General features: G+C 32.8%; 2 protein-coding genes across 3 annotated transcripts; one reads left to right on the forward strand and one right to left on the reverse strand.

Annotated features, from left to right (window-relative positions):
• Nucleotides 1-1,114: 1,114 nt before the first annotated feature.
• LOC111294366 (WRKY DNA-binding transcription factor 70-like) lies at nucleotides 1,115-2,618 on the reverse strand. Its single transcript, XM_022887645.2, has 3 exons — nucleotides 2,217-2,618; nucleotides 2,021-2,122; nucleotides 1,115-1,689 (listed from the first exon to the last, which is right to left on the reverse strand). Exons 1-3 carry the CDS (start codon nucleotides 2,558-2,560, stop codon nucleotides 1,191-1,193), a joined length of 945 nt encoding a protein of 314 aa, XP_022743380.2. The 5' UTR covers nucleotides 2,561-2,618; the 3' UTR covers nucleotides 1,115-1,190.
• Nucleotides 2,619-5,339: 2,721 nt separating this feature from the next.
• LOC111295294 (rhodanese-like domain-containing protein 7) lies at nucleotides 5,340-8,934 on the forward strand. 2 transcript variants are annotated; one of them, XM_089743514.1, is made up of 5 exons: nucleotides 5,340-5,757; nucleotides 6,232-6,483; nucleotides 6,612-6,710; nucleotides 7,571-7,864; nucleotides 8,139-8,301. In XM_089743514.1, the coding sequence occupies exons 1-5, from the start codon at nucleotides 5,395-5,397 to the stop codon at nucleotides 8,148-8,150; spliced, it is 1,020 nt and encodes a 339-aa protein (XP_089599640.1). In that variant the 5' UTR covers nucleotides 5,340-5,394; the 3' UTR covers nucleotides 8,151-8,301. The 2 variants fall into 2 exon arrangements, with proteins under 2 accessions (XP_089599640.1, XP_022744458.2); XM_022888723.2 differs by having other exon boundaries at nucleotides 5,346-5,757; nucleotides 8,123-8,934.
• The last annotated feature ends 3,354 nt before the right edge of the window (nucleotides 8,935-12,288 follow it).

Below are 12,288 nucleotides of genomic sequence, written 5' to 3' on the forward strand. Positions count from 1 at the left end.
CTAAATCTGTTCAATTAATATCTGACCCACTTGTCTAATCTTCAGTTTTGTTTTGTTGGCTACCGATATCCAATCCGTTTATCAGTCTCACTTTGAAAGTTCGTATTTGTCAGGGTCCCCACGTTGTACATATAATGCACACAAAGATGAGTCGCTGTTCTGCTTTTTTCCTGGAAAGATACTATGCTTCGCATAATTTTGCCTAGTTAATCAGAAAAAAGTCGAGGAATTAATTGATTATGATGAACAATTCATGTAAGCTATCTTGTGAAATAAACAATGAGTTTCTAAATTTTTTCCTTTCAGTTATTTTCTTCCTCCCAATTTAGTAATTGATAAATTTATTATTCAATCATAATTTACAATGATATTAGTATATTCTACAATTACCCTAATAATAAATCCTTTACGACAAAAAGTTTATAAAGTTATTCACAGATCATTAATTTTTTAAAAAATTGCTGTGGAAAGATTTATGGAAATATATTATTATAATAAAAGTCATAATTTTATAAAAACCTAATTACTTGCTCAACGTTTATATTAAGACGATTGTATTTCAAGAACTAATTAAAATACTTTAATATATATTTGAATTATTTATTGTTTATATTTGATAATTCTTTATAAAGATAACCGATCGTATGTATTTTGAGTTAATTAGTAGATTCATGCGATCGATGATAGTTCTCTAGTATAGCAATCCAAGCACCAGTAGCGAAAATGTGGTGCAAAGGGAAATAGGTTGATGAGCACACCAGGAAAGGCTTCAATGGCTGTTATTATTCCACATTACCAATCACATGGACTAGTAAACTATTCTAGCTACGACAAAGATGACAATTTTTTTTAAGTGAAATTCATAAAATTTTTTATTAAAACAGTTAAAAATAAAGTCAAAATTAATAAATTAAAAGATTTTGTTTATAAACCAAGTGTTTAAAATTTATAAAGTTCATAAATTTTAATATATTATTTAGATAAATAATTTTAGTAAAAAATATAATAAAATTTTTATCATTAAATAATTATCCATCAAATATTTTTAATAATTTTTTATATATTATTAATTTTTATATTAAACTTTATCAATTTATTTATTTAAAATATTTATAAAAAAAAACTTTATAAACTTCATCTAAGTTCATCTAAATATTGTCCGCTACAAATTAACTTTACAAGCAGCTAGACTAGACATCACTTTCATCAAATTCAAAATCATTTTCAAACTCTACAGGCTTAATCTCAAAGTCCAATCCGAAATTCCGAGAAGTGATTTCAATACATGGATACACGTTATAGACCGCATTCCCATAATCAGACACCATTCCAGGCTCAGAGGAGTATTCGAAAGCACCAGCCATAATATCTTTCCACATGATAGAATCCAAGTCTGTAAGATCACTTGGTGTTGTCTCTTCCTTGGATTCCTGCTTTACGTTTGGAGTGGTAGTTGGATTCAAGTGATGATGGTGTTGTTTGCTTGGGATTTTTGAGTCGCCAGAAGTGACCATTTGAGATTCCCAAGATTCAGAATCTTTGATGATTTGGGGAGCCTTGAACAAGTGTGTGCAGGTGTGGGTTCCACTATAAGTGGTCTGATACATTTGGGGATCATCTTCCATTCTTTGGACTTGTTTGGTGGCTCTACAACCTTGATCATACTTGCGAGTGCACCTGAAGTAACTCCTGTTGATGAAAATTGGAGCGTATGATTAGCTTCCTTTTAAATTTGGGAAGTTCTTGTCCTGATTAAGAAATGTACAGATATTTCCACAAGTATTGACTCCTAATTTTTCACCTTTGGGCACTTTTTTCTTTTCTTACTCAAAAAGGTTTCTTTCCGTACATTTGATTGCTTACAAAGGAAGAATATTAAAAGAAATAGTAATAACTATAACAAATTTAGAAAATCACACATACTGGCTTTAAGATTCATTTGTAGAAGGGATTCCATTGTCAAATGTGCATTTGTTAAATGAATTACTAAACAAGAACGAAAGAGAAATAAAATGAATACCTTGGTTGTTTAGAATTGAGGATCTCCTTTTGTCCATATTTCCTCCAGGCATGACCATCTTCCGTTGTAGCAGAAACTACCGTCCATGTTTGTGCATCCCTCCTGCAAGAAGAAACATCCAATTGGAATTAGAATCTATGAATGAACGCTCCAATTAAGCATGCTTGAAGAAAAAAGGCTTGGAAAAGAATCTTACTTCCTCTTGTAACGGCCTCTCCTGTCCTTAGAGGCAGGTCTCTTCCTGCTTTCACTAGAATTTTCAGACCTCCGGTCATCACAACAGGGGGAATCATCGTTAGAAGTTGCCTGATTCTTAGAAACCTCAGCAGAGTCAACAGAACTCAACAAAGAAATTGTCTGATTGAAAGATCTCAAGATCTTCTGCGCAAGTTCCATAGCTAAGAGACTCACTCCTTCTTCAGATGGCTTGTGTAAAAGAATCTGAAGCTGGGTAGTAAACTCTTGGCCTTGAGCAAGTTCTTGTATGGCCCTTTTCTTGTTGCTTGACAGTCTTTCAGGCCAAGGTGAAAGACTACCCATAGCTACTACCAGCAAAAAAAAAAAAAAGTAGAAATTTGTTCTGCTTTTCTTTTTTGCTATGCTTACTCGAAGTAGTAAATATATATAAGTGAAAGGAGCAGAAGAGATAAGATTTTAGGACAGAAAAAGGTAGAGATGAGGAAAGATAGAAGCAAAGCGAAGGAAATTGTAAGGAAGGGGGGCATTGATATGAAGTAGGAAAAGTAAAGTGAGGAAAGAAAACTCCCACTCAATGCTGACAAAAGCAAGCTGACGTTCCTACATGATGGAAGGCTGATGCCAACATCTCCCCCCCCGCCAAACCCTTTCTTTTTCCTTTGTTTTGTTGGCTGAAGCTTTAGGCAGCCTCTCATTTTCTTTCTCATCTGGCAAAGTTCAATTTGCAAATAGTGAATGAATAATTAGTATTTATTAAACCCCAAAAAAGGTGCTCGTTGATAATAAAAAAGAAACCATTCCAAGTCATAATTTGATCTAAACATGGCCTGAAAGAATATTAAAGATCGTGGAAAAATTATTTTTATGTTTGAATTTCAAAGTGGGTAGGTCTCTAAGATTATTCCATTATTTTCCGTAAAGACAACTTTACTGTAAAATACTAATACTAGTTTTGGGTTCTTTTTTCGATATTTTTTTCTCCTGCCTTAGGAGTTGAAATTGAAGAGAAAATAATTAGTATTTATTAAACCCCAAAAAAGGTGCTTGTTGATAATAAAAAAGAAACCATTCCAAGTCATCATTTGATCTAAACATGGCCTGAAAGAATATTAAAGATCGTGGAAAAACTATTTTTATGTTTGAATTTCAAAGTGGGTAGGTCTCTAAGATTATTCCATTATTTTCCGTAAAGACAACTTTACTGTAAAATACTAGTACTAGTTTTGGGTTCTTTTTTCGATATTTTTTTCTCCTGCCTTAGGCGTTGAAATTGAAGAGAATATAAAAAGTTTCAGAGTCTAATGAATGAAATTGGTGGTGCACCAGGCTATGTTAAAATATTGGAAAATAGATGCATTTCCAACAAAGATTTGATATTTATAAGATCAAATTGGTAGATATCTTGATGAACAAGTCAAGCTGCCAGTAGGTAGCATGTGGTGTGAGTGTTCGCCCTCCCATCTTTTTCCCCCATTGAAAACTAGGAGTAAACCCTATTTTGGAAATTTGAAGCAAAAATTAGGGAAATGAATAGGGAGAATGGGATAATTGTTCTAGTCAAATACAGAAAAAAAGGCTAGGACAGGACACAGAAGATAACGATGTGGTAAAAATTATTGCATCATCACAAATATAATAGAAATAAATAGAATTAGTAGTGTAAAACAAAAGGTCAGTGAGAATGAACTTGAAATTCAATGAACGGAGTTTGAGCCAGCTTCCATGAATTTTCCTTTCCTTGCTTCTAGATGAACATATAACAATTATTTTTGACAAATGCCCCCTTCCATTTGTTCAAAATTTACCAAAGATTATATTGACTGCTTAAAAAGTGGAAGTGGATATATCTATTTTTTCCTATGGTACTTGCTATTTTTTTAGTAGTTTTTTTTAAAAGGTCCCAACTTAAGAATAAAATTAAAAGTTATAAGTATTAGAATTCAAATCTAGGTTATTTTTTAAAGAGGATTACTTTAATTAATTGAGTTATATTTAGTGTTAAACAGTAAAAAGCTTTTGTCCATGTATATGCATGATAAATTTAAATTTAATTTAAAACATTTAATTATTTATGTGATCATAATAAAATTTTAACCATGAATACATATTAAAAAAATGTTATTTTCGATCGAAATAATTTGATATCTAATTGATTCAAAATTTTACATACATAATAAATATAAATAAATTGTTAAATATAACAGTTGATTTATAAAAATATTAATTTTATATGAAGTTAAAAAAAAAGACATAAAATAATTTGTTTTATACATCATCCTCTTATATTTATATTTACATAGGAAGAGGTACAAAAGTGAAGATTCAAATCTTGCATTTTCAAAAAAAATTTTAACAATATATATAACAGTAGTTAGGTTGAGTCTAAATTATTAGTATATTACAATGTCTTATAATAGTATCCAAAACTAAAATTTTATTAAAATCATTAGTAGTTGTGTAAATATGTAATTATTTGAATTAAGATATATGTAAAAAAAAAAAAAAAATTCTTGATGCAAGTCAAAGCACTCAATGGCCAACTGTAATAAGAAAATATAACAATAAACTTAATTTAATTTAACTTGCTAAAATTTTAAAAAAAAATTTTGCCAATGTCAACCCTAGCTGTAATAACCTGCTGTTCATATTTCTAATTAGTCCTAATCACGACGGCCTGGACATAGTTGATGGATATTGTCATGAGGAAATCGCTTTTGTTAGCCACAAACAGAGTGTTAATATTAAGAATATGAATAAAAATGCTTCACTAGTCAGTTATCAATATGTTATTGGGTTTTCGAGGGTTTATTCGAATTTAGAACTTTATTTTGAAGATGAGCAGTTTGAATTTTAAAGTGAAGGAACAAGAAATGGAATTATGAGATCCCATAAAGATCGAACATGAAATGAAATTACGAGTTCGAATTCCAAAATGATCCAACACGATATGAAATGTATGAGATGATAAAAGATTACTGCCTCCTATTTTGTAACCCTGGAGAAAAACAATGTTATTGGATTTACACTCCACACATTAATGGGCCTTTGTTGTTCTTTGGGGAATGCACCCATTATGTTGTTTATTTTACCCAATAGGCCGATAACAATTACCCAGCATATCAGCAAGAACGAGCTAAAGCGAGAAGTGGAGCCAAGTAAATGGAAAGCAGAAGCCGATGCTAAGGTGTACTTCACCTCTATTGCTGGCCCTGAGGATGCTATCGTCATCTTCTTCTTTTCTCTCTTCTAACCCTAAATTTCATCTTCCCTCCACTTCTCAACCCATCTCTAATCTACCCCTCAAGACTCCTCTCTCTGATTCTTGCGGTTTCTCTCAGTCTCGGAGGGTGAGTATGACACAGTCCAAGTGCTTCTCTGCGACCACGGCTGACACAATTCCCATTTCGCATTCGGACCAGGTCCAGAAGCCCCTGGAATCCGATTCACACTCACTTGTGGTCGTCTCCTTCTACAAGTTTGCTGATTTCCCAGACCATGCTGATTTGCGCAAACCCTTGAAGCAACTCTGCCAGGACCTGGTACTCTTCAATTCCTGCATCTTTATTCGTTTATATTTTATAGTATAAGCTGCTTTAAACATTTTGAGGAATGTTGGTTGATAATCAGGAGGAGTTTTATTTTATGTTTTATGTTTTTACCCTGAATCCTGAAAGCATGGAAGGTTTCATCTTTTAAACAAAAATTGAACTTTTTTTAAATATCCTAGCTCACTGCCATTGCTGGAGAATATATATGCCAACCTTCTTGAATAATTTTATTCTTTTTATTGTGGAATGCAAAATGATAATAATTGTTCTTGGATTGAGCTGTATGGCACGAATTTAGCTGTTATGCTTTTTTTTTTTTTTTTGTCTATTTATGCATATTCTTTTATTATTGGCATGATGATTTCCCATGACCTGCAACCTTGACATTTTATTTTGCACGTTATATGTAATTCATGCAACTTTATGCATTCCTGGCCATCTCACCTTACAAGCTGATCCCTTCAGCGTATTTCAGGTGGCATCATTCTTGCCCCTGAAGGGATCAATGGCAGCATTTGTGGCACACGGGTGTCAGTGGAAAGAGTCCTTGGATTTATCCTAACTGATGACCGCCTAAAGGGGTTAAGGCAGATAGAATCACCAGTTAGTCCTGAGCAGGAAGCTATCCATCATGGACACTCTAGTAGTTCTCCTCTTGCAGCAGGTGAAGATGCACCCTTTCGATGGGACCATGTGAGAGTCAAGTTGAAGAAAGAGGTATTTTCTTTAGAAGCAAAGCAGTGGATGGCCCTCTTTTTTTTTGTTTTTATGATTTTTGTTAAGTCAACCTTTCATTTCTCTACCTCTTTTATAACAATGTTTTCTTTTTGTTCATGTTTAAGCAGATTGTTACTCTTGGAATGCCAGATGTATCACCAATCGAAAAGGTTGGAAAGTATGTTAGTCCAAAGGATTGGAATGCTTTGATCAGTGATCCAGATACTGTGAGTAACCAAACTTTCTTGCAGCTTTTTGGTCACTTCATCGTGATTTACTAATTTGCTTTTCAGGATTTCACATATCATTAATTATTTTAAGTTCTGTCCAGTTACTATTAAAAGTTCAAACCAGCTTTCATGATACCCCTTTTTGTCTTCAAGCATTGCTCTTTCGTGTGTAGCTTTTGATTGGATGGCTCATCCGATGTGAATTTAGATATCTCACTAGCTTTTATATTATAGTTTAAACTTTTGTGCCAACAACCTGATATTCAGTGTGATAATATGTGTTTATTCTGTTGTGTCATCGTGGAAGAGTGTCATTAGCATTTAACTGTATTTTTCCTCGCTCATATTGATCTGTCCCTTGCTAAGGTTGATCTGATTGGACTGCAATGAAAATGTTTTAAGTTCTTCTGTGGATTATTATAATTTTTCAATTGATATTTACATTTTAGTAAGGCAACATGCATGAAATACTAAGAAGTGCACTTTGCCTGAAGTACTTTATATTTGGATGTTTATTGTTCCAAGCTTATTAAGTTCTTCTGTGTGTTGTTCATGAGGTTTCTGATGTTATTATCTTCTTTCCCTTTGATTTCAAATCCCAACCGATTTGAATTCAATATTAAGCCAATTAGCAGGACAAGGCATCGATAAATGGCATTCTTTGAGTTGAAAATTGTTGATAAATACTAGCTATTTGCCATACTATCGAAACTTTCAACTTTGTTTTGATTGGTTTTGAACAAGTCACGACATTTTGGTCAACAAATAAGCAATCCCTGACTTTCTCTTCCTTTTAGAAGTAGTGGGAGGATTGGAACATTTTAACTGATCTCATTGCTTCTTATACTTGTATTTAGGTGGTAATTGATGTTCGCAATAACTATGAAACTAGAATTGGGATGTTCAAAGGAGCAGTTGATCCATGTACCATGGCATTTCGCGAGTTCCCATCTTGGGTGGAGGACCAGTTCCAACTTGATGGTTCAGATGTGGAGCATGCAAAGGTGGAGAAGAAAGGGTTGGATGAAAGCATCAATAAGGATGCAGAGGTTCCAAAACATAAAATTCCAAAGCGGGTTGCAATGTATTGCACAGGAGGAATTAGATGTGAGAAAGCTTCGAGTTTTCTGCTCAGCAAAGGTTTTGAGGAGGTAGTTTTCCTTTTGAACCTTATCTAAATTATATGATGTTTGGTTATGATGCTTTGATACTATTTCTGAAGTAAAGTTATTCTTTTAGGAGTTGTTTCTACATGAAATTGTTTGTTGAAATAAACTTAACAGTCCTCCTTTAGAAGTAGAGATCTCTTCATTAATTTACATTCAATCAAGATGATGTTCCATTTTCCTATATTAGTTTGTGGAAGCGACCATTCTGTCATTGTTATATGATTATTAAATCCTTATCAGGTTTATCATTTGAAAGGTGGGATTTTGAAATACCTAGAGGAAGTCCCCAAGACAGAGAGCCTTTGGGAGGGTGAGTGCTTTGTGTTTGACAAGCGAGTCTCTGTTGAGCACCGGCTGGTACAAGGAAATTTCAAGCTTTGCTATGGGTGTAAGCAACCTGTTAGTGATGCTGACATGGAAGCGCAAGAGTGGGAGTATGGGGTTTCTTGTCCCTACTGTTTTTCATTGAAGTCTGAAGAGGAGAAAGAGAGGGCAAGAGCACGACAGAGGCAATTTGAGGCTTGGGGCATTATTGGTGGTCCAGATAAGGGTCGGCGACCAGCAGTAAAGCTGGATAGCATAAAGAGTAACCAAATCAATTTTTTTAGCTTCTAATTAGGTAGTGAAACCAATCTTTGAGCTTTAGTTTAGCCAGATGATAAATGATATGTTGGAAGAACTAGATCTAAGAGTCTTTTTCGCCAATCCTCTGCTTTGACTGCTTTCTCTATGCGTTATGAAGGTTTTAGTTGGGAGTTAATGATTGGAGTCACCCAACTTTTTTGTACTGAATGGATGCGAAAATTAGCTAAACTTAGCTTCTGGACGGCATGCTTGTTAAGTCAAAATGAGGAAATAGGACTCTGCATTCAACTTGTGGAAGATGGTTTTCTTCATTCTGGTTCAGATTTCTTTAATTAATGTTGTAAAATGTCATTACCAAACAAGTATGGACGTTCATAATTTCATTGATTGCAAAGTATTCTTATGTACAAAAGAGGTCTCCCCAAGATATCGATGTAAATAATATCTCTATCCAATGTGTTGGGCTAGTTTGGGTTCCAACAGAGGTGCTATGGAATTCAGGTCATTTTTTGAGACCGATTGCAGCATGACCTGCATTTAGACAGCATCCTACCGTGCGGTTGGCCTTCCAGTTGCTTACCATTTGTGCTGGGCATAATAGTAACTAATTTTTAAAATATTTTTCTGAGTCTTCTTGGAAATTTTCCATGTAGATAAATTAAAAGAAGAATAAAATAATAAAAAAGTTCTTGAATATTATCATTTTATATAAATAAATTTTATATGAATCAAATACGATTTTTATATAAATTTTAATTGGGATCCAAATAAATTATTAATTATTAATTTATCATTTTATTTAAATAAATTTTATATGAATCAAATACGATGTTTATATAAATTTTACTTTGGATCCAAATAAATTTTTAATTTTTAATTTATATTAAAAAATTGTTAATTTTTAATTTGTACTTAAATAAAATTTTAATATAAATTAATTTTTTATTTTAAATAAAAGCTTATTTAAATATAAATCAAAAGTTAAAAGGTTACAAATTTTTTTAAATATAATAAAAATATAAAAACATATTTTTAAAAATAAAATAATTAAGAGATTTTTTAAAAAATATTTTAGACTTAAAAAAGAAAAGGAAAGAATAAGCTGACATGATGCTAACGTGGCAAAAGTTGCCAAACGTCAAAATTTGGTTGGAGAGCTGATATCCACCGTGGATGAGAAGTGAGAACAATCGTAGGGCGCAAAACAATTGGTAATATTGAGAGGAAATAGTGAAAGGGGGCATTCAAGAGTTGAACATTCGACATTAAACAGACAGAGGCAGAGTGAAGACAGAATAGAGCGTAAGAAAGGGATTCATATCCATCTCTTTCACAATAATTGTTTGTTTTATTTGTAAAAGGGTCCGGGTTTTGAAAATGGCAGGAGGGTCCATGTTCAAGTTCCTCAAACCTAGGCTACGTCCACAGCCAGCGGACATCCAGTCCGCCGCCTTGTGGGGCGTCGCTGCCACCACCACCGCTCTTTGGGTCATCCAGGTTCTTTATTTCCTTCTTTTAATAATTATTACTGTATTACTATTAGATCGATATGAAAATCTATTTGATTGGTTATCTAGGGTTTTCCTAAAAAAATTGGGATCTCTCTTTTCTGATCAGTGTAATTTAAAATTATTCCTTCGAACAGATCTTTTCTTCTATTTATGTGATTAAACGGTTGATGCTGCGGATATCTTATCTAGTTTTTGGCCCATTTTGGAGGATTTTGGTTGGGAGGCTCTCAAGATTCATTCATTCTGTAATACTAGTATCAATCTGACTGTAGGATTCAAAACATTGATATTTTATCAGCTATCTAGTTGGAAAAAACGAGGCTTTGCATTACCATGTTCGCATTTGGTTTTGCTTGATCGCACACGGCACTCATCATTTTTGGTAATGAAACACTAGTTCTTAGTAAGAAAAATTGGACCTTCCAAAGGAATGTAGGGACTGAAAACACTTGCATGAAAGAGCTGGTGTTGGTGTTCGGAGTGGGTCAAAATATGGCCTTTTATGCAGGATAACATCTAATCAATAATGTGAAAATCTCCTTGTATTTTTGGAGTATTTAAAACTTCGTTTCCTCCTAAACAGTTATAGGAAACATAAAACATTAATAGGAGTGGTGAATTGGGCTTGTACGCATGGTGAGGCTTTGAATTTAGATACGGTTTTCTTTAGGGTGTTATAATGATTGATTACAGCATTGCTTTAAAACACTCTTCAGGTACAAATTCTATTTTTTGATCATGATCTGATTCAGAATGATTTAATATCATCATCTACTTTTACCCATTATTGTTTTTGATTTGTAGCTAGTGCTCTGTCATGTTACTTTTAGTTCTTGCATTCATTTCTGCCCGCTTCTGGTGCCTTTATGACTGAATTCCGTCGGCTCTCCAAAACCATCATCTATCATATCTTGGTTCCATTCAGATGTTAATCTGTATGTTTAACATGTTTACATGCACAGCTGCCCCTTTGTGACCCTTTCTAAACATCTGATCTACAAATACTCAAAAGTTATATATGAGTAGCTTATAATTGTTAATTTTTGTTTTGTAATGATTGTACGTTGAGTTTGATTTGAACATTCAATCGATAAATTGAAACTCATTTAGATAAGATATGACCATCTTTTCTTCTTTGAACTGCTTTGGTTTAACATTTAAGTGGATTCTTGAATGATTAGCTTGGTGTGCAGAGAGCATGTGCCTGACAGTGAACCTGTCGTTAGAGATTACAGTTGTTTATGAGTTTTTGAATGATTAGCTAATGTTTGAAAATTTTTATTTTTATTTGCCAGCCATTTGATTGGTTGAAGAAGACTTTTTTGGAGAAACCAAAGTCTGAGGAGAAGTGAATTATGGGTGTTCAAAATCTTGCAACTCATCGTGGTTTTGTCTATCAGGTTGCTGATGAGGGAATTATGGACTTGAATAATAATGTAGTGTAATTTTGTGGTTTATTGTTATGAGAATGAGGGGGCCTCTTTGGCATTAATTCCTGGGAAAGGGAAACATTGAAAGAACTTTGCACTTTTCTGTTATCTCATTTAAACTTGAGCTTCTTTCATAATACGCACAATTTCTGAATTCATGCATTCATAAAATTGTTGGTTGAGATTTGTATTGGGATTTAAACCAAAAAGGTATGCCATTGGATATGATCGGAATTCAGACGCTTGTTTTAGCAACTCATGATCTTTTGATGCTGTATGGATTATTTTTGTTAACTAGTTACAATTCATGCTCTCCACGAGGCAACCAAAAATTAACAGAATGCATTTTGCATGATAAATGCGTGTGACAATCTTAAGAACTTTGTTCGTATTGTTTTTACACTTCATTATCCTTATACATGATAAAAATCTTTTTCTAAATGGTATGGCCTATTTAATGGCATCACGTTATTCAAGAAGCTTTGAAAATTAGTTATTCATGTTTTTCACTATCTCAGATACGTTTATCTAAAACATATCTGAATTAGAATCGATCAAATTGGCAAAAAAAAAAAAAAAAAAAAGGAAAAAAGAAAGAAAAAAACTCTAATAAACCAAAAGAATTAAAGAATATTTTTTTAACAGTTTAAGGACTACATTTATCATTATGTCCATCAATCAATCATAAGAAAAGCAAGAATTAAAATCATGTACTTTTATATAAAATAAATTTAAAATGATTGATTACAATTAAATTCGACTGATTATATAGCATGTTAATTTAATTTTTTTTTTATCATGTGAAATATATTAATATGAAATTTTTTTTAATAAAAAATACATAAAATTGTTTTTTAATTTAAAATTTATTATTTTTAAG

Source organism: Durio zibethinus, chromosome 14 (assembly GCF_047325235.1).
Source record: "Durio zibethinus cultivar Kanyao isolate XHJ-2024 chromosome 14, ASM4732523v1, whole genome shotgun sequence".
NCBI classification, from domain to species: domain Eukaryota; kingdom Viridiplantae; phylum Streptophyta; class Magnoliopsida; order Malvales; family Malvaceae; genus Durio; species Durio zibethinus.

Coding starts and splice junctions, on each gene's coding strand:
- LOC111294366 (XM_022887645.2), bottom strand. CDS start 2,560: ATGGGTAGTCTTTCACCTTGGCCTGAAAGACTGTCAAGCAACAAGAAA. Junction 2,123..2,216: donor AGAGGCCGTTACAAGAGGAA/GTAAGATTCTTT, acceptor TTCTTCTTGCAG/GAGGGATGCACAAACATGGA. Junction 1,690..2,020: donor CTCAATTCTAAACAACCAAG/GTATTCATTTTA, acceptor TTTCATCAACAG/GAGTTACTTCAGGTGCACTC.
- LOC111295294 (XM_022888723.2), top strand. CDS start 5,395: ATGCTAAGGTGTACTTCACCTCTATTGCTGGCCCTGAGGATGCTATCG. Junction 5,758..6,231: donor AGCAACTCTGCCAGGACCTG/GTACTCTTCAAT, acceptor TGATCCCTTCAG/CGTATTTCAGGTGGCATCAT. Junction 7,865..8,122: donor TCAGCAAAGGTTTTGAGGAG/GTAGTTTTCCTT, acceptor AATCCTTATCAG/GTTTATCATTTGAAAGGTGG.